Here is a 25,873-nt window from a genome sequence, read left to right as displayed (position 1 = left end):
CGCTGGCAGTGATCTCGCACACACGAAGCAGGTGTTTCATTGGAGGCCCCCACGTTCGTCTGAGGACCCTGTTGGGGTCCGGCGCTGCCAGGCAGTAGGTGTGACTCTCGGGGGCTCCAAGTCCCCTCCCTCACCACCCAGCTCTCGGGGGCTCTGTTCCTCAAACATGCTTCTGACCCAAACTCGAGAAACAGAAAGTCATAAAGGTAGGATGAGAATTACCCGCTAGAAGAGCCTTTGCTCTCAGGGGCCCTTGATCTCCGCTCAGCACTTCTGCAAGCCCCTCGGCTGGGCTGCGCTGGGTCGGGAGGGTGGCGGGGCTGACTGTGGCCGGGGCCCAGGGCCGCCAGGCTGCCGGTGCAGTCCGTAGGCGGGGAAGGAACTTCCGCTGGAGGCCGTTCCCAGAAGCCTCCGGAAGAAAGCCTTCTTCTCATAGTATTTGTCCCAGAGGACAGATTCCAGAAGCCCTGCTGGGTCAGGGCGCACCTGCGACCAGGCACTTGTGTCCCTGCCAGCCAGGGCGGGGTGTGGGAAGGAGGTGGGAGGCAGTGTCTTCCTCCTGGCCTGGGCTCCCCCCAGGGGCTGGGGTGGTGCGGGGCAGAGGTGAGCGGTGAGGCTGGCCTGGGGCCTGGGCTGCTCTCTGCCACCGTCTTAGGAAGGGGGCCTCTGGCCGGGGACTGTCCCAGCCCATTGCCGGAGGCCCCCGCACAACGGGGTGGTCCCTGAACACTGGGGCCCACAGCTCCAGCTACCCCTTGGGGGCCATGGGGCCTGAGCTCAGTCAGCCCCGAACCCACGCGCTTGGGCTGAAATGCAAACCGTCTCCTGTGCACGTGAACTTGATCGCACATGGCTCACACCTCAGCAAAGCTGTGGAATTGCTTTGGCCTTTGAGTGTCCTACTGGGTTTATTCCGATGCCGTCCCGATGGGTCACAGATATCCTTTTGACAGCCTTGCCCTGGATGACGGCTTTTCAGACTTTTCTTAAATTTTGGGCAGTGCCAAATGTGGAGAGATCTTCCGTAGAGGCAACGAGACTCTGGCAACCTGCTGCAGACCCGTCCTGTTTTCTGCTTCAACGACGGATGCATTTCGTTAACCCCTGCCCCCTAAACGTAACCCCGGGAAGCTGTCGCGTGCACCTCCCTGTGCCTCGGCTCCGCAGGCACATGCTCAGTCCGTCGGTAACAACACTGAACAAAACCAGAGGCCGGAGACAACACGCCGGGGTGTTGGCCCAGGGCCGTGTCCAGGCCCGGGAGTGGACGGTGGCAGGCTTCTCCGTCCCCACAGTGACTGGAGCCGGTGAGGTGTGCGTGAGGTGAGGGGGGCTGCTGGCTCTCCCTGCTGCGAGTGTGTGGGGTGTTCAGGTGGTTTTCAAGGCCGTCCTCTCAACGTGTGTAGATGCCCCGTGGAGACCTGGAGCCATCGCCCCTTTCCCGCGTCCTCATGGGCCGAGCTCACTTTTGCAGCACACGGTATGTGTTTGGGAAGTGCTGCCTCGGTAGCTGGCCGGGCTCGTGCGCACCCCTGCTCTCCTGGGGTCTCACAGGAAGCTGGAGTCCTGGGTAACAACCGGAACAATCAGGTCCCGTAAGCTGGCATCGGGATGTCCACATGGCGCAGGTCTGGCCACGCTTCACTGACGGGTCCCGTCCCGTGTTCCTCAGGGACCGAGGCCAGGACAGTGCAGCCCTCTGTGGGCAGCCACGGCCCCAGCTGTGGGCAGGGTCTTCCGTGGCCCCTGACTGGTAAGCAGGTCTCTATCCCACGTGAGGCCCCGCCTTCCAGGGTGCGGTCTCCGGCCCTTGTGGGGCATCAGGGGAAGGGAGCTCCGCCTTCTGAAATCTCCACTTCTCTGGGAGTTCCTGTGTGTGCGGGGCCGTCCCGGCTCAGGAAGAGTGTGGCAAACCTCCGGGGTCGGGGTGGGGCTTCACTGGGGGCCCAGGGCGCGTTCTATAAACAGATGCACACGGGTTTGTGTAAACACGAAGGCTGGGCTGCTGGAGCACAGGGGAGCCTGGAACTCCAAGGGTCAGGGTTTGGAGACGGAAACGATCTTCTAAATCTTTCTGTTTGCAAACAGTGTCCTGACATCAATAAGCATTAGCGGTTCAGAGCAGCGCGCAGACTCGGGCCGGCACCCAGACCCCAGTCACATGCTTTTGTAGTAAAAATAACAGAGCGTTTGGCTCCCTCCCGACGGAGCTGGTCCGGGAGATGCCGTTTAGGAGGACGGCTAGCTTCGGCCACACCGCAAGTTGCCAAGATTCCTGGCCTGCAGGCCCGTTGCAAACGCTTTCTCATCCCTTGAAGAAAACTGAATGGAAATTTCCAGGCCATTCAAGGGAATCTGGCATGTGTCTTCTCTCCGGTCCCTGGGCGGCAGGGCTGACTTAGACAATAGTGTCCTCTCACTCGCTGTGCTCACAGAAAAGACACACAGAATCGTATGTGTGTTCCTGTCCTCAGAACTGGCCCGTGTGGCCGTGTGTGGGTCTCAGGCAGACCCCTCATGGTGTGGGCAAGGACCGACGTCCACCAGCACCGCCCGCCACTTGCAGAGTGTGCCTGTCGGCCTCCAATCTGGTCCCCTCAGCGGGACCTGCCGGCTGTGGCTGAACGCTCTCTTTTCAGTGGAATCTCGGACCCCATGACCCGCTGCTGGTCCTGCAGAGTGTCCTTAAGAATGAAGGCCCTCATCTTCCCGTCGTAGGGCAGCTGTTCCTTCCGAGAAGGACCTGTCCGCTTTGCCACAAAGATGGCTTCTCATTTCAGAAAATTCTGAATTTTAAACGTGATCACCTGCGCCATTCGTGTGCTCTGTGTCGAACATGTATAATCGAAGTTTCGAAAAACGCTTCCATTTTCAGGGCCCCACAAAGTCTGTTTCAGTGACGTCATGTTCAGTGCATCTAAGGCCGCACATCCCAAGACGCTGAAGATGGGGAACTGCTCTGGCTTCTCTGGACAGCCTTTCGAGGCACTTCCAGAGTGATTTTCACCAAAACATAAAAAGGGAAGAAATAGCAAATGCGAGATGCTGAGAGCTTCTCCTCTACGTGCCCACCGTACCTGACCGTGTCGCTGCTCGGATTTCTGTCTATGCACATCGGTTGTGAAACGCTCCTCTTAGAAACCGGAGGACGTGGCTGTGGGGGGGGTGCAGCCCGAGGGGCCTCCTTGAGCTCCAGGAGCAGCTGCTGGAGGTCACCCCGGCTCAGGTGCATTTCCACGGAACTTTCCATGCTGCTGTTCTCTGCGGTGTCTTGATTTCTCAGGAAACGCAAGACTGAGACTCCTGCCCAGTGAGGTGTCCGATGTCACCCTTCGCGCAGACAGAAGGAAGTGCAGGCTCTTGCCCTCCACGGCCCAGGGGCGGAAGGAGCTCGGTTTCTCGGGAACAGAGCCCTCTTCTGTGTGTCACTTTGTAGCCAGCCCTAGAGGGAGGGTGGGGACCTCGCGCATCTCCCGGGGGTGCGTGCGGCGTGGCGGGCAGCCCTCGTCCCTCCCCTGCTGCTGGCCGCACCCTGTCCTCGCGGTTCTCCAGGGTCACCCGTGCAAATGGCGTCCCCTGGGGTAGGTTACGGCTCGTGCACCAGGCACACGTTACCGGTCCCCTGGCTATGCTCTGGGGCTACAGGTCCTCTGTCCCCTGCGGCATCAGGTGTCCAGTCTGGTCCTGGGCCGCACACCTCAGTACGACGGAGGCTCGGCGGCGACCTCCGTTCTGAGGGGAAGGGCTGGGCAGAGACTGAGGCCACCACAGCCTGCCTGGGAGGGTGCAGGCGGGGAGGCGGCCACACCGGGCCGGGCCTCCCCCCACACCTGGCTGCGGTGCTGCCGGAAAGTACGAGATGGCGCGTTTGACTGTCAAGGCGCTCCAGGTGCGGCAGGACGGGTGGTCCCCGGGGCCCCTTCTTGTCGACGCCGCGGGGCCTCGTCTCCTGGGTCCGCGGCCCTTGTCCCCGCGGCGGCTCCTCAGCGAGTCCGGAGCCATGCTGCCTCCCTCCTCCCGCGGGTGTGCGAGTGCGAGCGCGTGTGAGTGTGTGTGGGTGTGTGTGTGAGCATGTCTGCTGTGCGTGTGGGCGTGAGCGTGAGTGTAAGTGTGTGTCTGCCCGAGTCCCTCCACAGCGTCGCTCTGACGCAACCACACAAGCACACGCCCAGTGAGACGGGGTGCGGGGTCGCGGCACAGGGTCTCCTGCTGTCTGCTCTCTCGTTCCTCCAGCGCGTGAGCCCCTCCCAGCGCGGGGGAGGCTGGTGAAGCAGAAGGGTGGCCGGGCTCACCTTCCTGCAGGACTAGGAGGACAGCCGCCGGCTGAGCTGGTTTGGGCCCAAGGGGCGGGCGACATTAACTGCCCTCCGGGACCCTGTGTCCGGGGGTAAGGCTGGGGCTTTGGGGTAAGATGAATGAGCTTGCCGCTTCCTTGTTCTGAAATTCCCGTGGGCCTGCCATCAATGCCCGCTCCTGGGTTGTCCCAGGGCTGATGGGTCCTCCTGTCCAGGCCCCCTGTCCTGCACTGAGCCCTCTCTGTCCTCTGTCTGGTGCTTGGTCCTGGCCCCCTGCCCTCTGGGCACCCCATGTATTGGTAATGCCATGATGTCCGGGTCTTTAAACACCACCTGCAGTCTATGATTTGCAATTTTATCCAGCCGGCCAAACCCCAGATGCACCTGCAGCTGCCTCTGCAAGAGCTCCGTAGCTCAGACACGGAGCACAGAGGCCCAGGCTACACACTGCACAACTCCGGGGGTTCCGCCACATGCACAATAAAGCACTGTCACCAGCCCAGGCTAAGCTGCTGCTGTTTGACTTAGAAAACATGGAACAAATGACCGAGTTCTCAGCTAAGCCTCTCCCAGGCTTCTGAGCATTTAACATTTTCCAGCATTTGGGTATGTGGGCTGGTTCCGAGGCGAGACCATGTTTTCCTAGTTATTGGGATGTGTGACCGGTTCACTTCACTTTTGAATGATACCACCCTGCTGACTACACAGAAAACTAGTTTCCAGTCCTGGGACGAAGGATTCAGACACACTTCTGAATCAATTGTTTAAAAAGAGCAGTGAAGGGTGCCAGGTCGACGCGGCTGACTGCAGGTTAGACCACTCTATGGAGCGGGTGCTCACGTGCCGACTGACGCCAGACAGTTCTTACGGCGGCAACCCCCGGAGGTGGGAGACGTGGGGCCCGAGAGACGGCCCCACGCGGGCTCGAGCCCTGAGTTAACTTCCTAACTTCCTGGTCTCCTCCCGTGACGTCACATGCCCCTCTCAGGTTTTGGAGACGACGCCTACAAAGGGTGCGGCCTCGTGTGTAACCATCACTGCTTTGTGCTTCCTCGTCCCGTGGAAGCAGGTCGGGTTCACTCGTTTCCTTATTTCTGAGACCCCTGAGGAATGGCTGCGGCCTGCCAGGCACAGGCCGGACTGCCCAGGGGACAAGGCGCTGATCAGCCCCTCCTGTCACCTGCTCTGCTCCACGGGCACAAGGAGAGCGAGTCGCGGGTGCAGGCAGAGGTCAGTTCTGTGAAAGCCTGTGGAAGCCTTGGGGAGAAGAGCGGGAGGTGAGGTCCAGCCTGCGAAACGGGGGTGTGTCCTGAGGGCGACGGACGGGAGGCTGAGGTTAGCCCCGGGTGGACGGACCAGCGCCCCGGCTGGCCGGATGTCTGCAGCCCGGTGGGCGTTCACTGCAGGGACACTTGTCTGGTAGGAGAAGATGAAGTCCCGGGCGGAGGGGAGGGCGGGCTGGGGATGCAGGTGGCAGGTGGCAGGAGCCAGGCTCCCTCCAAGCCCTGGGATGGCACAGCAGGGTGGGGCTGGCGCCCTGGGCCCAGTAGGACAGGTGGGACCAGGGTGTGGTGGGGACCGGGTGACTTTGGCAGTCTTGGGTGTGATGACTTGTGGTGTGACGCAGGGTGCCAGGCTCTTCGCGTGTCCCGTGTCCCTGGGCTGCCTGCAGAGCCACAGGGAGGGTCTGTCGCTTACAGACTCAGAGGAGCTCGCAGGTGCGGTGGGACCAAAATAGAGCTTGAACCTGGGCACCTCGGTTTTGTTCTCAGTTATTGTAAACTGTGGCGGGCGGCTGGGGCCCCGAAGAGCGTGCCTGTGTTTCTGGGGAGTCCGTCTGGATCCGGCGGTGACGGGGGTGACAGGAATGTGTGCCTGATCGGCGACGTTCACCGTATACATCGGGTCCCTCATTAGATGACAAGGGGGCGCAGGCCCGGGATCCGTGCCCGCTGTGTGTTGATGGATGCTTGGGGTTTAGTTTTGCTGTCACTTCTAGTAACTCACGCTTCGTCTTCCTTTGCTGTCTGTACCGTCCCCTGGGTGATGGGCGCGCCGTCACGTATTTTCCCTACGGTGGAAGTATTTTATAGGTTAAAAATAACACGTATTAAAATGATTTTTTAAAAAAGAACAGTTGCCAAGGTCCACTGGGGGAATCTGGAAACAGAAGAGTCTCTCTCCCGTGTCATCTCGCCCCAGGGGCTACACACGGTGACGCCGCGGGGCGGACGGTTTGTGGTCCTTGTGTGATGCGTGCGCGTCCGTGTGCTGGGTGTGTGTGCGCGTGCGTGCGCGTCCATGTGCTGGGTGTGTGTGCGCGTGTGTGTGTGTTCGTGGGTAGGTACGTAACCTTGGGATCCGTTCTACACTTCAAAAAATTTTGTTTTAAAACTTTAAATATTTTTGTTGGAAAATGGTTTCTATACCTTTTACATGATTTTAGTGGACTGTTCCATTTCTGATGCGTGGATTTGTAGAAATTTATTTATCCCAGCCTCTGTGGTTGTATTTGATTCTTTCAGACTTACTTTGCTGTTAGAGATTAGACGCAACGAGCAGGGCGGTGCATGATGTGATTTTTTCTTCCCGTGTATTTGGGGAACGGAGTCACACATCTGCATTCTAAAGGCTTCTGATGATGTCTGGAAGCTGTCGTGGTTTCGGGGCCCGCGGAACTCGTGGAGTTGTTGGAGCGGCTCGGAGCACGTCACGGCTCACAGCTCAGAACCAGCTCATCTGCAGTTGCTGGTTTTCGATCTAAGACTCCGTATGTCTGTTACAGGCTTTCTCGTGTGGCGCCGCTGAGGACGTCCCTCCTTTAACCGCGGTTGGTCTGAATTAGGGTAGTTCTGTCTCAGTTAACTTCAGAAGCTCGGTCCCTGCCGTTTCTTTTCCTGCGGCTCCGCACGTCTCAAATCCTGATGTCATGGGGGGGCAGCAGGGTATTGGCCCCACAGGAACAGCCATTCCCGTGGACGCTCCAGCCAGCCCACGGACGAACCCGGGGGTTCTCAGACTGGCGTGCGGTGCTTAAGCGGAGGGGAGGCCCTGCAGGAGAGCGGCCGACCAGCAGCCCGCACCGGCATGGCCTCCCGCCTCGGGCTCCCATCGCTGCCGCTCAGCGGCTCGGTGTGCAGAGCGTGGAGTGTTCTCACTCACGCGGCGCGCGGCTCGACGCAGTCCAGTCACTGGTCTCTCGCTGAGGAGTGTTTCGGTCACCTCTTTTCTTCGAGGACCTTTGGAACGTAACTGAGCCCTTTCTTTCTCCTGTGTCCGCGTCGGGGCCGGGCATGAGAGGACAGGAGGGAATGAGAAGCGCGTGCTGAAGACACAGCGGCCCAGCGGGGTCCCGGCCGCGGGGCAGCGGCTCACGGGGAGAGCATGTGCACACGCGGGTGTGCGTGTCTGTGCGTGTGCACATGTGCATGTGTGTCTGTGCGTGTGCACACGTGCGTGTGAGGGGGCGGCTCACTGGGAGAGAGCATGTGTGTGTGTGTGTGTGTGTGTGTGTTTGTGCACAGACACACATGTGAACGCAAGTGGGGCAGCAGCTCGCTGGGAGAGAGCGTAGGCACGGATTGCGCCCACCGCTGGACGCCGGATCGAAGCACGGTCATCAACCACCGCTCTGGGCCTTGGAGTCTTTCCCTCCTGTTGGGAGCAAAGGCATAAGCCCTGCCGGAGCAAGAGCCGTGTGAGTCTGGACCTGCTCCATGTCCCGAGGAGGCTGAGATGCCGGCGGTGGAAGCCTTCCCGGTGAACGAAGGGTGACCATGGCTGGGTCGGTAGAGGGGAGCTAGAGGGTTACCTGAGTCCCCGGACACGGGACTCCTCCCCGGAGAGGGGGTCGGGTGGGCGGGCCAGGCGGAGAAGGAGGGCAGGAGAGTGTTTCTAGGGAGCCGGATGGAGGTGGCCCCCTGGAACAGAGTGTACCTGTGCCCGGCATGCTGACGGGTCGACAGGAACGGGGCTCGTCTGAGGCAGTCGGCTTCCCGCTCAGCCCTCCGGCTGTGCGGGACAGAGAGCCGTGGTGCAGGGCGTCCGAACTCTGGGAGAGCAGCGGCGTGTCTAGTCCCGTGGGACGTCTGGTTTTGAAGTGCTCAGGTTTACAGAGAAGGATTCCGCCGTCCATCAGTGACTAAAGACCTAGAACGGACTGACGTTCGTGCGTGCTGCCGAGACCATCACGCGTAGCCGGTCGTTTCTAAATACGTTGGGATGTGTTAATAGACTACGTTTACCAGGAGTTCTGCTCCGCAGAGCAAAGGGAATCAGGAAATGGGAAATGCTGGTAGGTTCTGTGTGTTAATAAGAAAAGTGAGGAGTTTCCCTATGGGTTCCAATGGCTCTTCATCAAATTTGAAAGTATTTAATGTAAGAGGTTAATTCTGTAATATCGGAGTAACTCCGAGCATCTATGAAGAGACCGTAGAATGTCTGGGGGTGAAGACAAGACTTAGGACGGGGCTCGCCACTTCTGCTCCCCGGCCTGCGTCTTCTCCGCACCTCGCTGTGGGCACCCCTGGTCCATTCCGGGTCCAGCCCAAGAGGGCTACGCCCGAGAAAGCTTCCGAGTCCGGAGTCGCCGAGATCTGAGGGCACAGTGGGGAGGCCAGGTCCTGGCTGCGGACTCTGAAGGCGGCTGTTTGTCTTTGCCCACGGACAGCTCCGGCCCGGGACCCTCATGTCCCCCTCTGTTCCAGCACTGCTGTGTCCCTTGAGGGAGCCCCGCGGCTGTGCTGGGGGTTGGGGAGGGGACCGCCGGGCTGGGGAAGGAGGTGTCCCCTGCCTCTGTGTCACGGACATAGGGGTGACCAGTGCCACCGAGGCTGGTGTCTGCGTGGCTTCCATTGGAAAGAACTGCTCCCAAGGCTTCTTTCCTCAGAGCCGCAGGGGCACCCAAACCCGTCGCGGGGCACCCGTGAGTCCGTGGCAGGGCGCTCGGAGGCCGTCTGGAAACGTGACTCCTGGGCACCTCTGCTCGGGTTCTCTTGGGTGCCCAGCGTCTCACCAAACAGAAACTCCTGATTCCAGCTCTCTGCTGTCCAAGTCCACGTCTGCCACTTCTCATTGTGGAGCCAGAGTCCCGGGCGAGCCCTCAGCCTGCATGGCGGCCTTTCCTGCACGAGTCACGGACGCCAGCGTCCACGGGATCAGCCTGCAGGCCGCGGTGCGGGCAGGGACCCGTTCCAGTGCACACGGGGCCTCTGTAAACGTCTGCAGAAGCCGTACCCAGGCTGGCCAGGGTGGACTTGCTTGGTGGTTGTGTTTCGGCGAATTCACTCATTTCTGTGCCACATGTGAGTGGACAGAAGGCAGCCGACGTGTGTGGAGGCAGGGAGGGCGCGCCTTCTGGCAAGGAGACCCGGCGTGTCCTCAGACCCTGCAGAGACCGCCGTGTCTGTTGGTGGGCGGGGTCCAGCTGGGACAGCAAGTACGTGCCGTGGCCTCCGCCGTCCCCCGCCCACGGGGACCACGTCCCCCGCGCCCAGCCCCATCCCCCCTCCACACCGTGCTCACCTTCTCTCGGCACATGGAGCAGACCTGCGCCCTTTGCCTGGCTTTCTCCTCTTACCCCGATGGGCTGTCGAGGCGCCTGTCCTCTGAGCCCCATGCCCCCTGGGGGACAGGCAAGGTTGGCCCTCCATCCTCCCCTCCTCTCCGTGTGCGCACCCCTGGAGCGTGGCCACCCAGCTCCTGGCGCCAGTCGCCCTGCCAGACCCCCTCTCCTCGGCACTCGGCTCTCGCTGGGCTTCGGGTGCTGTGTCGAGAGCGGCTGGCCAACGTGCATGGCCCGTCTCTGGCTTATAAACCATTCAGCCCTCTCCTCGGGCCTGCAAACATCTGTGGTTTGGGAAACGGAAGACGCAGAAAAGATGTGGGGGGCTCGGCTCTGCGCAGGGAGGCTCGGTAGCGCTCGTGGGCTCTGCGGACGCCTGGCCCGTCCGGTCTACAGAAGGGGCAGCTACTGTGAGAATGTGGAAACCCGCAATCAGAGAAGACAGATGTGGCGCTAAACCTACATACAGATGTGGCTCGCTCTCCCCTTTTGAGTAGTTTTTTAAAGATTTTATCTATTTATTTGACAGAGAGAGAGAGACAGAGCCAGCACGAGCCCATGTGCATGTCTGTGTCCAGATTCCTCTGTCCTCTAGGACGACGGTCCTGGCGGAATAAAGGCTCTTCTTCCCCAAACGCGATTCAGTTTAACTGAACTACTCACCTCAGCGGCAGCTCTTTCCCAGCAAGGCTGCGTTCTGGGTCTGGGAGTTAGAACTTCACATATGGATTTTGGGGGACAGAATTCGACCCAGAACACTGGCGATCGGATGCAGGGGCCTCAGGGGGTCACGTCAGCAGATGCTGTTTCCAGATACGGTCACAGTCGCAGGTACCGGGGTGAGACAGGACGTTTCTGAGGGAAACATCAGCCCACAACGTCTACACGCCCGATCCTGTCTGTCGCCTTCTGACCCGCAGCCTTGCTTTCGTGGGTCTGGGGCAAGTCCATGTGTGAAAGGCAGTGAGGGGGCGGCCTGACCTCTGAGCACTTTGGGAGGGGAAGGCACGGGGACCCCGGTCCCCAGCCGGCAGCTCCAGGCACTTCGGCCCAAGGATCCATCTCTAGGAGGGAAGAGGGACGTGTCCTCGGAAGGACCTGCCCAGTAGTATGAACTGCTGTGCCAGAGGAGGTGGCGTCGGAAGGGGTGACAGCCCCACACAGGGTTGGTTGACCCCTAACAAGCATAGAGAGCATGGCTTCCGTCCACAGGCCCCTGGCCCACCTACGCTGGAGAGCACCGTGGGACTCTGAGGCAAGCAGTTGGCGGAAAGAGTTTCGTGGTTTTAAAACCTGATGGACCTGAGAAATGCCCTCGTGCCCCGGTTTTACTTTTATTTACTGTTGAGAGAGAGAGCACGTGCCCAGGCAGGCAGGGAGAGGCAGAGGGACAGCAGACCCCCAAGCAGGCTGAACGTCCAGCTCGAGCTGATGCAGGGCTCCATCTCCCGACTCAGAGATTGCGATCTGAGCTGAGGTCAAGAATCCGGCACTTCACTGACTGAGCCGCCCTGGCACCCCTGGCACCCTGGTCTTATAAGTGGTGAAGTCGGCCTCACATTGGGATGGAGCTGTCCCCGGGCAGCCTGGGCCCCGGCTTGGGAAGCCTTGGGACGGCAGGTGGGCAAACACGGCGGCCATGCCGTGGGCGTGTTGTGGCCCAGCCGGGAAGCCACAAGCTTCTTATGTGGTCGGTCTCCCCTTCAGTTGGCCACAAGCCCATGGCCGCCGGGGCCGATAGGGTCTGGGGTCTGCCCTTCCCGCTCCCACTGGGGCAGGACGTGGAGGGGAGAGCCCTGGGTCTGTGTCACTTACATAGGGTGGGGACGTGCCTCCCTCAGGAAGGACGACCGTGCACAGCCCTGGGTGTCACTCCTGACAGCGGGAAGTATTTCTGATCATCTGGTAGAATTCGCACTGGGTCCGCCCAGGTCGTGGCCAGTGTTTCCCCTGTCGGGCCCTCCCTGCCTGTCTGTGTGCAGGGCCGTGCTTGGTCGGGGTCGCGCTGGGGCTGGGGAGCCGGAAGGACGAAGCCGGACAATGGTGTGGAGCAGAGGACTGACCTCATTTCAGCAAAGTCACAGCTTTGCACCTGTGGCGTTATTGATGCTGTTTCCCGAGTGCACGAGAACCGGCCGGGGAGTGAAGGGCAAGAAGAGAGTCTCTGAGAACCGGCGTGCAGGGCTGGGGGCCCAGGCGCCTCCTGGGCAGTGCTGCTGGGGTCCGGCCGAGCGCGCGTGCGGAGAGCAAACTGCGCACATGAGCCGTAGGGATGTTCTGATCCTACCAGACACCGACGTGGAGAAGCCGTCTGAGTTCCCGTGATTGTGAGCTTGGCTACTCTCAAGGAGTGACACCGCGGTCGGCCGGGTTAGCAAGACTGAAACCAGGTGGGCCCGGCCACGGGAGGTGACGAGCCCGGGAGAGGGAGCTGCGCTGTGGCGTCGTCCGTCTTTTCTGGAGCGAGTCTCGATGCTGCTGGGCACAGGGCGGTGCCGGTGCGGCCGACGGAGGACCCGGTGTGCGTCCCCCAGCCCCTGTCCTTCAGGGACCACCAGCCTCGAACTTATTAAATTCATTTAGTTAATTGATCTCTGCGTTTTAGTTCACTTTAGGATTAAATTTGCTGCTGGAGTTACAGTTGGATTTATTTAAACAGGACAATGTCTCCTCCGTCTTCGACCAGCGTGCGAAGCATCCCAGCTTGTATTTGAAGAACTCCTTGTCTCGAGTGGAAATGCACACTCTGCGCACACTCAGCTTGTATTTGAAGAACTCCTTGTGGAGGCGGAGAAGGTTCTGTCTCGAGTGGAAATGCCTCTGTGTTCAGAGCAGCCCGTCGCGGGGGCGTCCTCGTGGCCTCTTTCTGTGCACTCTGTGCACACTCTGCGCACACGCATGCACACTCTGTGCACACCCTGCGCACACGCACGCACACTCTGCGCACACTGTGCACACGCGCGCACACTCTGCGCACACGCGCGCGCACTCTGCGCACACTCTACGCACACTCTGCACACACGCAAGCACACTGTGCACACTCTGCGCACACGCAAGCACACTCTGTGCACTCTGTGCACACCCTGCGCACACACACGCACACTGCGCACACTCTGTGCACACTCTGCGCACACTGTGCACACGCAAGCACATTCTGCGCACACGCAAGCACACTCTGCGCACACGCACACACACTCTGTGCACACTGCGCACACTGCGCACACGCACGCACACGCTGCGCACACGCTGCGCACACTCTACGCACACTCTGCGCACACACAAGCACACTGTGCACACTCTCCGCACACGCACGCACATTCTGTGCACAGTCTGTGCACACCCTGTGCACACGCACGCACACTGCGCACACTCTGAGCACACGCAAGCACAGTCTGCGCACACGCACGCACACTCTGTGCACTCTGTGCACACCCTGCGCACACACTGCACACACTGTGCACACACAAGCACACTCTGCGCACACGCACGCACACTCTGCACTCACGCACGCACACTCTGCGCACACTCTACGCACACTCTGCGCACACGCAAGCACACTCTGCGCACACGCACGCACACTCTGTGCACACTCTGCGCACACGCAAGCACACTGTGCACACTCTGCGCACACGCAAGCACACTCTGCGCACACGTGTGCACATGCACGCACGAAGTTGCTCCAAGACGCTCTCCCTTTCCTATACCTATCTCCCGTCCAGGCCACTTAGGTTTTAGTTGGGCTCTCCTGGGGGCCTGAGGAAGGGCCGCCGTGCCTGCCCATGCCTGCCCGTGCCCACCCACACCTGCGCAGACGCCCGGTTCTCTCAGCCGCCGCCGCTCCCTGGTTCATCGGAAGCCGGCCGGGTCCCCCTTCAGAGACCGCCCGGGGCCGGAGGGAGACTGGGAGGCTGCAGGGGCCGTGGGAGCCCCCGGGGCATCACGGTGACGGGGACATTATTACAGAGCAAGGTTGGGGAGCTGGACAGGCTTCTCCCTAGGTTCTGGGACGACAGTGGTGGCGGGTCAGCCACACTGGGGGAGCCCACACACAGACAGGGGCAGGAGGTGGGTCACGGGGCGACAGCTCGCCCCCAAGAAAGGGCGCCGGCACCGCGACCGGCCCGCGCTCCCTGGCCAGCGCTGCCATCCACACGGCGAGGGGCGTTTCTCCCATTGCCCACGCCGCGCCCGCTGGCAGCTTGAACCCGGGGCTATGGGAGGAAATTCGTGTCCCTGGGGATGTTTTCTTGAGTCTTTCATAAATTGCTAGGCAGGTAGTTTCCAAGAAGACTTGAATAAAGACGACACGGATGAACGCATAGATGCTCAGAGGTGGTCTGTGAAGGGCACTGGCTGGAAAGCTGGTCCTCACCAGTGGACAGTTGGGACAACCTGGTTCCCGTCACTTTGACAAGGTGCCACGTAGCCGTGGTGTGTGGGGAGGCTGGTGTTGCAGGAACGGGATGCGACTCTCACGTGCGGGACGGAGCCAAAGAAAGGCTTCAGGAAACGACCTTCAAAGTATGAAGATGTCTTCAGAATGGACCTCAGTGTGATAAGATTGGGCCCTGTGACGGTTTCCTTGCCTGAAATTGTGTTAGTTTGATATATAGTAACATCAAAATTTTAAGTATGTGACATGCTAGGTGGTTAAAATCATTTCAGATGAGCATGTTGGTAACGCAGAGACGCACACATGTGTTTCAAAAATTGCATAAACTCTGCCCCCCCCCCCGCCCCCAGTTAAATGGCAGCAGAGAAAACCTCCTTCATCGCCATGCACTCCAGAGTTAAATGCCTCTGTCCTCACGGGGTCCTCACTGGTTTTTGCCATCCAGGGTTATTTGACATGAGCTCCTAATGGAGTCACCCTCTGGAAAACGTCACAGGTTTCCATGCAGCAGCCACTTCTGTGAGCTTTGCACGTCACTGGCCGTGGAATCCGAGTGTTAGGAGTGTGGGACTGTCCCGATGCTATTGGAACAATCCTAAACTCAAGTGTGTCTCTGTTTCCATTACAAACCTCACTGTTTTCTTGGTTTGATGGGATTCCCAGCATATCGGTCCACATCTTGTTGAGCTTCTTAAATAGTCGTGGCGTATGCTGGTCAGAGTTGCGTCCCCTCGCAGACGGTCCCCGTGGCTTCACTCGCAGTGCGATGGCAGAGTGGGGCGTCTGGGGCCGGGAGGCTGGACGTGGGGACAGGCACCGTGGCAGTCCTGTCTGTCTCCCCAGTTAGGGGCTTCCAGGGATGTCAGAGTCTTCCCTCTTCCCTCTCCCCTTTTCCTGGATTTCACACTTAGCATTTTTCTGGACTTCTACTGAAATGCAGAGAAAGAGCCCAGCAAAATCTTTTTGGGTAAGTGAAGCTTCACTGGAAATCTTTCCTGGACACATCTCCCTGCCAAGAAGATGGGAAAAATGTGATAAAGGTGTTGGAACTGAGCCGTGCTCAACTTGGGATGTGATTGATGTTCCGGGGCAGGGAGCCCTGGCGCTCAGAGCGGACATCATCTGAGGGCGTCTTTCTCCTAATGTTGCTGTCCTGGCCTTCTGTCCCCCGATGCCCGCACAGCCCAGTCCCCGAGCTGCGCCGCCAAAGGTGCAACTATTGGTTTGCCCTGACTCCTAGGGTTCCCAGTTCTCTGGCCACAGGACGTGTCTGTTGGCCCTGCTAGATCAGGGCACTGGTTCCTGACCCCCAAGTTCTGAGGCTGATTGGCCAGGCCGTGTCCATGCTCTGAGTCATGGAATTCGGGCTCTGCCCATCCCGGGAACTGCCAGCGTGCTCCTCCCCCGACTGGAGGCTGGGGGCTCTGGGACCCCCACGAGGGCAAGCTGGATTCTTTCATGAGCGTCTCTGGCGCTGCTGGACATTCACCCAGGGCCGTCAGCGCCGAGTGCAGGCAAGGCTGCGGGGTTTGCTTCCAGAGTTTGGACACTTTCCTCGGAAAAACCCCAAGTTCTCTTTGTGTCTCTGTGGGACACTTGTTTCCCTGTAAGTGTGGGTGACGTGCACGCGATGCTCGGTTCCAGGCGCCTGGTTGGCAGGGGCCCCGGGAGCACAGAGTGAAGCTGTTGTTTGGGGCAGCCTCGTGGGCTTCGGGTGTGTGGCCCAGCGTCCCACGTGTCCCCGTGCTCACTCCGACCACGGGGAGCCCCACTGCCCGTGTCGCAGCATCTTCTCACTCCGCTGCTTCCCTGGCTTGCCGTCCCCGCACGGGCTCTGCCTCCCTCCTGCTCTTTCCCCGCAGCCCTGCAGTGGCCCACGGTGGCCTCGGAAACCTCTCGATCCCCTCGGCCGAAATCACCCACTTCCTCCTCCGTGGAAGAAGGCATTTCTCTTTCCTTCCTAACTAACATTGTGAATCTCAGCATCACTTTTTCAAAACAAGGTTCTTCTGTCAGCATTTTGCCGTGGAATTGATTTTTAGTTGTCCTTTTGCAATCGTTCTAAAACCGTAGGCTCTGGGAGGCCAGACGAGGGACTGACAGCCTTCAGGCCTTGCTTCCTGGCGGCAGTGCCCGGGAGAGCCGTCCTCGGCGAGGGAGACACCGTCGTCCGCGGTCGGCTCTGGGCTCTCAGAGCAACCGTGTGGCGAAAAACCGGAACTCCTTCATTCTGTTTTTTAGTTCACTTAAATGGAATTCATTAAGCTGCGGTGCGTTGTCAGCTTCAGAGGTGGGGTTCAGTGTCCCAGTGCTTGGGACGCCACGGGTCTTCCTTCCTGCTCGTCACCCGGCTGCCCAGCCCCCACCCCAAGTCTCTTACGGTCTTATCATCTCTTATGGTTTGTCTCCCTTTCTGATTTTGTCTTGTTTCTCTTCCCCCCGTTCCCCTGGGAGGAGCACCCGAATTTTAAGTCTCATCTAATTTGATTAATTTCAGTACACATGGCGGCATGCAGCTAACGGTGTCCCCACACCGGATGTACGGCTCGAGGTGACAGCAAGCTGCGTGTTCTAAAGGCTTCGGAGGGACGCCTGCCGTGCAGCCGTCATGCTCCCCTGAAACACCTTTGCTTGGAGGAGGCTTGTGGGTTAGAGCAGCGAGTGGGTTCTCCCCACACAGGCACCTGGCGGAGGGTGACCCGGGCGCCGTAGTGACAGGCGTCAGGTGACGGACTCCAGCAGCGCCAGCTCTAGTGAACGTGGGGCTTCCAGACGGTCCCACCCACCTCAGGGTTGCACTTACGCGTTGCAATGATGATGACAATTTGGGGTGCCGGAGTGACTGCCGTTCAGATGCTGCATGTCCAAGAACCGTGAAGAGAATTCCCGTGGAAGGATCCCATGCCTTGGCTATCTCGTGACATGCACCAAGACTGTAAAAAATGTGAAGAATTTGTTCTAATGTGCAAACCAAGGTGAGAGGGAGAATAAGCCCTTTTGTCTTCTGAGGACACCAGACATGACCGGCACCGCATGCCTTCGAGGCGGGAGCTGATGAGAGCGGAGAGCGGGACGGAAGGCAGCCCCCCTGCCACACGTCCCCCGAAGCTTCCTTTAGAGGCTGGTCCTGTGTTTCGGGGGAATTATTGCAGCCTTGGGCTTGAGGCCTGGGAGAGATGACCCAGCGCTGGCGCCTTTGGGCCGAGGACCCAGGCAGGCGTACTTGCAGGAGGCTAATCGCCTGGTTCCCGAGTCCTTGCTGTGGTTCCTGTGGTGTCACGGACTCGCTGGGTGACCGGCCCTGGGACCCTCTGTCGCTTCTTCAGTTGAAGGGGCACCTGCACCTGGCGTCCCCTGAGGGCCCGTGTCTCTGCGCCTCTGTTCCCGAGAGCCCCCTCCTAGCCTCCAGCCCCGACAGCATCATTCCGTCTGCACTGCCCCCAGCCCGTGAGCACAAGGGATCGGTTCTCTCCATAACAAGAAAGGGACTCGGACCTCCACATCTGTTTCTTTCCCCTCGGGGCATGGTGGTTGTGCTGGTTGGTGGCGATGAGTATGGGGGAGAGGAGGGTCTTCTCCTGCCCCTGCTGAATGCGTCTCCCTTGGGATCCTGGCTGCTCTGCACACTGGGGATGTCCCAGCAACAATCCGTCGTCCGGCTTTTTCGCACGGCACATCCTTGTTAGAACCTGCCTTGTGCTCGGACTTGTCGGGGAAACCTGCAGGAAGCGGACCTGTGGCGATCGTGAGCCCTGCGGCCCTCATTGGCAGGGGGAGCCTCTACTTTCAGAATCCAGGTTGGGCCCATGTCTTGTCTGAGGAAGCGCAAGATGATGGACACGGGGAGGAAGATGGGGATTCGATGCAGCGGGGGTGGAGACGAGGTTCTGGAGGTCTTGCTGGCTGTGGATGCAGACCCAGACCTGGTGCCGCTTGGAGAGCAGCATCCCCGGCCCTGACGTGAGGTACTCCTTCCCCCCAAGTGCCAGCCCAGTCGGAAGCATCCGGTGCGCTTCCTGGTACCCCCTGTCCTCATGCCCGCTTCCGGGCGCTGTGGCAATCTCCCCGTGGCCGCGTGAGCAGGTTGCTTCCAGCCAGGGCTCGTGTCCTGGTTCCTGACTCCTGCCTCGTGCGTGTCCTGGTTCCTGACTCCTGCCTCGTGACGCCCACAGTGGGAGTGGTTTCCCTGCAGCACGTGGTCCCCACGGAGGTCCGGCCAGGGAACAAGTGATCTGCTGTGTCAGCCTCCGGAAGACTTCCCTGGCTTCGCAGGTTGCCCTCTAACAGGCATTTTAGTGTACTGTGGTCTAAATGCTTCGAAATGAGCAGGAGCTCCAAGAAGACACTCCGGCCTTTGAAACTGTCATGTCATCAAGGAAATGCATCCGGTCATCGAGGAAAGCAGGACACAAAGAGAAACAGCGGCCGTGTGCTGCTCCTTCCGCCACCTCCGGAAGTGTGGAGTGCTTGGGGGAGTCACAGATCCTGCGGAGCCCCTCTCGGAACACGGGTGCCAGCTGTGCCCATGTCCCACGGCCCACAGCCCACGGCCCGTGGCGGGCACCTCCAGCCACGCAGCTCCACGACACAGGTCGGGCCGCTAGTGGTCGCGCGACCTCCTTGGGATGTCTGGTTTCACCCTGGTCTGCAAATCAGGGTCCCTGCGGGGAAGACCGGGGGTGCACGCGGTGAGCCAGTCCCTGGCGGTGCCGTCAACACAGAGCCGTGGTGATCCCGGTGTGCGGATGGGGTTGTTGGGGACGCGGAGTCTGGCAGGGGTTTAATCCCTTTCATGTTCACTTTTAGACACTTCTTGCGTAAACTTCCCCGTCACTGGGAATGGTTCTCCAGGTGGAATGTTCATTTTTGGCACCGCTGACGGGCAGAGTGGATATCTGAGCTTCTGTGTGCCTCAGTCCACCGATGCTGGGATGCCTGCCAAGTAAGGCATGTGCCGCAGAGGCCGGTGGACGGACAGACGGATGGAGCATCCAGTCAGGCAGCACTGCTCGTTCGAACAGTCACTGCGGGGCGTGCTGGCCGGGGCTTCCTCCTGGGGCGCACGTGTCCGTCCATGGCCTCGGCTCGCCCTCGCCCCTGCACTCCTGCCTCCGGGCACCCCACCCCCTCCCTTTCCTCCGCCGTGTGCCCTGGCCACTCCGGAGTGAGTGCCGCAGGGTCACACCAGACAGGCCTGCATCGAGCCCCGGCTGCACACCAGACACCTTGTGGGGTGGCCAAGGCCACATGGGGGAACGTACGTCCCCACTAGCCTGTGGGGTGACGTTCCCGTGGGCCCCCGGGGGTGCTTGAGTGTCCGCTCTAGCGTCTCCCCGTGCCAGCCTCGTGCCGATTCATGATGCTGCGGCCGAGAGGGACACGTAGATCGTGACACATTTGACATTTGGTGTATCCCTTGATTCTTCCTGGGATTCTGGGTTAGCAAGTGGCACTGGGTTGTCCCTGGAATCAATGGGGATCGTGGCCCAGATCGAGTGAGCCCTCTGTAAGCACCATAACGTGATGGGAAGTTTGGTGGGACCCTCGGGTGGGGGTGTGACAGCTGGGGCTGGAAATCCTGTTCCGTGCCGTCTTCTACAGGGAAGTAGAGTCGAAATCCGCCGTGTGCAGACAAGTCACGTCTGATGCCGAGAGCAAGGACGAATGTTGACTAATGTGATTGATTGATTGATTGATGTATGTTTTGCCAAAATCCTTCTTGTCTTAAGGCAATACCATCCACATCGTTTTTTGTTAAGGATTTTATGATAACCAGGTTCTCACTGAATCTCAAATTAACATGAACCTGGAACAATGAATAACCCAAGAGATTTCTTGACTTACCTCCAAGAAGCGCTAACAAGACGCAGAAATGCAAGGACGTTGACGTTGGTGTTGATGCGGGAGCAGGTGCGGGAAGCAACCGCAAAGGGAGAGTTTGGGGCAAGGAGAAGAGAGCAGAGCAGGAGGCCCAGCACCCGCCCGTCCCCCGCGTGGGCTGGAGCCGAAACCTGCCGGCGGAAGGAGGTGTCCCCAGAAGAGCCAGCAGAGTCCCGGGACACAGCGGGTCAGGGACCAGCGGCCAGCCAGTGGTCTACAGAAACACTCGCAGGGAGTCTCGCGTGCATGCCGGTGTGAAGACGGCACGGCCAATAAAGAGGAGAATGACGGTTTCTAGGCTCCTGCTTTCACCTCTGTGAGCCGGCACTCTTTCCATGTCCTCACTGACCAGAGAGGCATCCGGAAACTGCGTCCCGGAACGTCTCATCCAGGCTGTTGGGACTGTGTTTCCCCTGGACGCTTTCAAGCCCTGAGAGGTCTTTCTTGGTTCCCCACTGAAAGTGGACACTCCTCCTGGGGTTGGCACTCAGAGGCACTGCTCTGGCCCCCATGTTACCCCTTCCCTCACCTGTCAGCCCCTCTGGTGGGTCCTCCTGTCACAGGCAGCCCCTCAGCATTGACCCGGAGAGAAGGGATGGACCTTAATTTGTTTCCCTCACGTTCGTTGAAAAACCTGCTACGTTCTCTTGACCCGGTGATCATGGGGTGTCCCGGGAACCTGGTGATCACCTGTGGTTCCAGGTTTGCTGCCCCCTTAATCTCAGCAGGCAGGCCCTCCTCTGAATCCCGCTGCCCTGGAGATGAGAACGGTGGAGAGCAGTCCCTCAGTAATTATCCACTAAGTTCCGCTGAAGCTGGTCTGACTCGGCTCGTACTGCTTCCAGCGCGTGAGGGGTGATCGCAAAGGCAGTCTTGCTGGGAGAAGCGCCCTGGGGCAAGTGTCCTACTGGCTCCACTTTACCCTTTGGGGCGGGTTGTAGACAGGACAGGTTCTCCCTTGGCCCCGCCGATCCTGGTTCTCTGGCTTACTGTGAAGGCAGGAACTCCTTCCCGGGCTCGTGCTCGTGACCGCTCGTGCTCATGCCCGTCCTTCGGTTGCTTTCAAGATCCTTCCCTCCTGTGCCCGGCGGGTGTGTGCCCTCCCCCGATGCCCTCACCGTGAGTCTGTTCCCCGGCCCCCAGGGTGAGTCTCCTCTGCAGATTCCGCAAATGCACTTCGAAGCCGTACTTACTTTCCAGTGGGCTCTGATTTAGAAAGTTCTCGCCGCGGAACTACGTATTTCTTGGTGTTATCCCGTAGCATAAACAGTGAAAAAAAAAAGTCTTAAATCAGTGTCATGGAGGGAAAATCCAGCCACATGGATACATAGTTTAACCCGTTTCTTCAGTGTTTGGGTTTGGTTCTAACTTTCCTCCGGCTGACACCCTCGCGTTGTACTAAGTGAAGTATAGACCATGTTTCTGATGCATTAGCCCCGGACCTACTACCTCTGCCCCGTGCAGGGTCGCGCGGGCGCCCTCCGTGACTTCCTCCCGCCTCTCCTTGTACGTGGGCACAGCGCCACATTGTCAAGACACAGACACGGGGACCCCCGGCACTCTGAGGTCTCGCTTCGTGTCCGTCGGTGTCTGATTTCTTTCTAAATTTGGCAAATTACCTTTTATCTTAACTAGTTTGAAGACCCTCTACCAAGTTCTTTTAATAAACAGTGAATTCTTTAAAAGAGGGCTGTTTTATTTTCCTCTAACGGGGTTTGTGTGTCAAAGAACAAACAGCCCAGGTAAGAGCTCACTGTCCTCCGCACACCATCTCGGAAGTGACTGTGGTCAGCGGTGGGAAGGGGAGCGACGTGTGTCGAGTGTGTTCTCTTCTTTCTGACGAAGGAAAGCGCCCCTGTTCGTTCCGCACCATTAAATTATCAGGGATTATGGTCCAATTCCCAACGCCAGAACCCTGAGCCCTTTTTCCTCTATTGTGCGATGTAGACACCATCTCTCTCCTTAGGGGAAAGGATGACTTCAGTGTCTTACCGCAAGGGATCTGGGGTTTCGGGAGACGTGAATAGACCCCCTTCCAGGCCGGACTTAGGGACCGGTGTGGCCTTCGGGCAGGGCCGGTCCGGTGGGCGCTCGGTTCACCTGTGCTCTGTCTCCCGGCTCCGTCTGTCTCTGTTAGTCTCTGTCTATCCGTTTGTGTTTCTGTCTTTCTCTGTTTCTTTCTCGATTTTTCTCTCTCTGTCTCTGCTCTCTCTGTCTGTCTTTGTCTCTGAATGTCTCTCTGTCTCCCATTTCTGTCTCTCTGTACCCCTGTCTGTCCCCTGTCTGTCTCTGTGTCTCTCGTTTGCATGACGCTGCCCTGCAGGGCCTGGCTGTGCGTGTGAGAGGAGCTTTGCGGGAGCAGCGAGGCGCGCGGAGAAGCTCCGGGGAACTGGAGGCCGCGTTTCCGTGGATGCACTCCCCTAGTTTCCCTGCTGTGGGGTGTCAGCACGTCCCGGGAACTCGGCAGCCCCGGGGTACACCTCCGAGCTGGAAAGTTCGAGCACATTTGGGCAAAGAGAAAAAAACTGGGCCGTAAAACTCCATGGAGACAGAATTCTGTCAAAAGATCGCGTGGGCTTGCCTTGCCCATTTTTGAATAAAAGAACAACGTTCCACACAATGTGAGAAAGCAGCGATCTGTCTCCACACGTCTCTCGGCTGAGTGAGCCCGAGCAAGTTACAACAGCGCGTCCCCGCCGTGGCCCCAGGCCCCCCGGGAAGACCCCGCTGCCTCCTGCCCCCGGCACCTGTCCCCGGCTGGAGCCTTCATCCGGACAGCGAGAACAGGACCACCTTCCCCAGCCCCCGCTGCTGCTCTGGGACGTCTGAGCAGCACCTTCCTGGCCCTGGTGCGCTCGGCCCTTCCCTCCCAGGACCCGACCGGGGGCGCCAGGCCCTGCCCGGACTCCCTGTGGGGTCCGCCCCTGCTCGGGTCCTCCCTCCCTCCACGTCTGTCTCCGAGTCAGCTCTGGGTCACTCTGGAGCAGAGCCGGCGAGGACCCCAGAGCCTCCCGGGAAAGCACGGCACCTTTCAAAGAACGAGGTATTGAGGGGCGTGGACCGCACGGGGCACCAGGCGTGGCGCGTAGACAAGGAATCTTGGAGCACTGAGAACATGAAATAAAAAAAAACAAACAAAAAATCAGAAAAATGAAACAAAAACAAAAAAAGAAGAAAGAGCAATGAAGTATCTAAAATTTGAGAATTTCCTTTTTTTCTCGTCCTGAAGAGGGAACAAGTGGACGAGACCCTCTACCTCCATAAATCCCGCTGGGACAAACGAGGCCAAATAAACCCGTTCAGTGCACACAGTACTCAGGGGCCAGCCGCCCCCACGCAGCACGCGGTCATAGCCACAGCTCTGGGCACCGGGGGGCTCTGTCGGTGAAGCCTCTGCCTTTGGTTCAGGTCGCGAACATGGGATCCTGGGGGCGAGCCCCACATTGGGCCACTGCTCAGAAGGGAGTCTGCTTCTTCCTCTGACCCTGCTACTCCCATGGCTTTGCTTTCTCTGTCTCAAATAAATAAGTAAAATTAAAAAAAAAAAAATAGCCACATCTCTCAGTTTCCTATTTTCTCCTTCCTTGTTTTCGCTTAGCAAACTGCTAGTGCTCCAGAAGTCAGAGAAAACCCTGTGGGGCAGGGGGTACACCAGGGTGCAAAAGGCAGGTGGAGATTCTGTTTATTCCATGTACAGAGCCTTCCCGAGTGCCGCCCTCCTGCTCGCTGCTCTGCCCGAGAGATGGGGGACAGACAGGTCGGACTGGAAATGTCCTCTGAGGGCGGGGGAGGGGCAGATGGGCCCCGGGAGACACGGCTGGCCCTGCAGGGTCATGTCAGGGTACCAGAGCACCAGGGCAAGCACAGGGACCCTGGAGCGGGCGACAGGAGCACGGTGGCTGCAGAGGGGCTGTGGACGGTCCTGGGGGCTCCCTCACGCGGTCCTGCGCTCGCGGATGCCTGCAGTCCTGGGTGAGGGCAGGCCTCGCCATCGGCCACGTAAGGCTGGGGGGTGTGCGTACGTGTGTGGGGCTGCCGGCAGTGTCATGGCCATCCGCGGCCTCCCTGGCCTGGTGTTTATGTAGAGACAGCCAGCTAGCTCCAGCAAGACCCGAGAAGGGGTTACCTGCGGCCCGGGCCCCTCTTGACTCACAGGAGCAACCTCCAGGGGGGCGGCAAGATGCGGCGCGTGTGGGAGGGTTCTCTCCAGCGAAGTCACGACCGAGAGCACGAGCGTTGAGGATCAAGCAGAATTCCTGCACGTCCGAGCTGTGTGCACCCTTTAGCGCGGCTGGCTTGAGGGTTCGGCAGCCCAGGGCTCGGGGCTTCAGGGACCACCGCTACGCTTTGGGCCTCACTCCGCCGCCGTGTGTGGCCTGGGCAGACTTCTGCTTTCTGCGACTCTGCGGGACGCCTCTTTACGTTTGTCTGGCTTCTTGTTTTTTCCCTCCCCCAAGTTCCTGCGAGTCGATCAAGATAAAGACAAGGACTGCGCCCTGGACTGCGGGGGCTCCTTGCAGAAGCCCCTGTGCGCGTCGGACGGCAGGACCTTCCTGTCCCGCTGCGAGTTCCAGCGCGCCAAGTGCAGAGACCCTCAGCTGGAGATCGCGCACCGAGGAAGCTGCAGAGGTAAGCGGGGCGGCCGGTAGCACGGACGGCCACGCACGTTGTTTTCACCTCTTGCTAATTTTTATAAGCAAACGCTGAAAGGTTTTCAGTTTGTGGGACTTTCTCGTGGTGTATAGGAAGAGGAATTTCTGTGAGTCCCGGGAGCAGAGGCATTTTTGAAGCTGTTTAATGCTCTTTCCTTGGGGTACTTGACCAGGACACCGGCTGCTCTGACCGTCCCCGGGGACCGTCCTCGGTTCACCGCACCTCGTTTCTCCTGCCAGCTCGCGGGACCCACACAGCCTGCGCCCGCTGTCCGTGAGTTCCCTTCCCACGGACGTTTCACGTGTAATTTCTGATTGTCCTGATTCAAGAATCAGATTTCAGTGTAACCAGCACAAACACCGAAATCCTTCCTATGTTAATGAAGGGTTTGACTCGGCAACATACGCTGACATTTCCGGCACAAACGGTTGCGTTCAGAAAGGGATTTACCTTCCTTTTCCTGTTAGCTAAGAGAAAAGACCAGAGTAGAGCCGCCTCTGAGATGAGGTTCTGCTCCGTGTCCGCGTGGGCCCAGCAGGCCCTCAGCGAGGTGGAACTTCCTCGGCCACCACGGGCCGGGTCTCGGCTCCTGGCTCCAAGCCTGGCCCCGTTCTGAATCACCTGCTCGTCCTTCCTTCCCGAGACAATCGCGGTATCCGAGGGGAACACGTCCCGGCCATTTCTGCACCTGACTAAGTCGGCACCCTGCCTGCTCCCGCAGGTGCGTCTCCTTTTCATGCAGGAAGCCAGGCCCCCAGGGGAGGCTGAGTAGAGACACGAGGACGGGGGACACGAGAGGGCACCACCCTAAGGAGCGCTGGAGTAGTGCGGGGTGGGGGTGGGGGGCTCTGCTCTTACTTAGCGGGAAGTGGGGAGCCCCAGGGAGTTGAGGCAGAAAAGGGACGTACGCTGACTTGTGCAGAGACGCGCCGCTCGCCGCACCACACCCCCGGCCTCCCTCCCGTCTGCGCTGGTCCTTGGCCTGGGCACACAGGCTCTGGGCATCCGCCAGGTTGGCCCCAGTGAGTCTCCCCCGGACCTGCCCCCGGAGGGATACGTGAGGTGAAGGGAGCAGCCGCTGCGGCAGGA

General features: G+C 59.4%; 1 protein-coding gene across 3 annotated transcripts in view; it reads left to right on the top strand.

Moving 5' to 3' along the window:
- SMOC2 (SPARC related modular calcium binding 2) overlaps positions 1 to 25,873 on the top strand; it is a 141,546-nt gene that overhangs the window by 16,497 nt on the left and 99,176 nt on the right. For all 3 annotated transcript variants that reach the window (XM_059176495.1, XM_059176494.1, XM_059176493.1), the window contains exon 2: positions 24,589 to 24,760. In XM_059176495.1, the coding sequence (XP_059032478.1) occupies positions 24,589 to 24,760 (172 nt within the window). The remainder of the gene's footprint in view (positions 1 to 24,588; positions 24,761 to 25,873) is intronic.

Source organism: Mustela lutreola, chromosome 6, assembly GCF_030435805.1.
Source record: "Mustela lutreola isolate mMusLut2 chromosome 6, mMusLut2.pri, whole genome shotgun sequence".
Lineage (NCBI taxonomy): Eukaryota > Metazoa > Chordata > Mammalia > Carnivora > Mustelidae > Mustela > Mustela lutreola.
The sequence above is the reverse complement of the archived record's forward strand: the minus strand, read 5'-3'. Positions and strand labels throughout refer to the sequence as shown.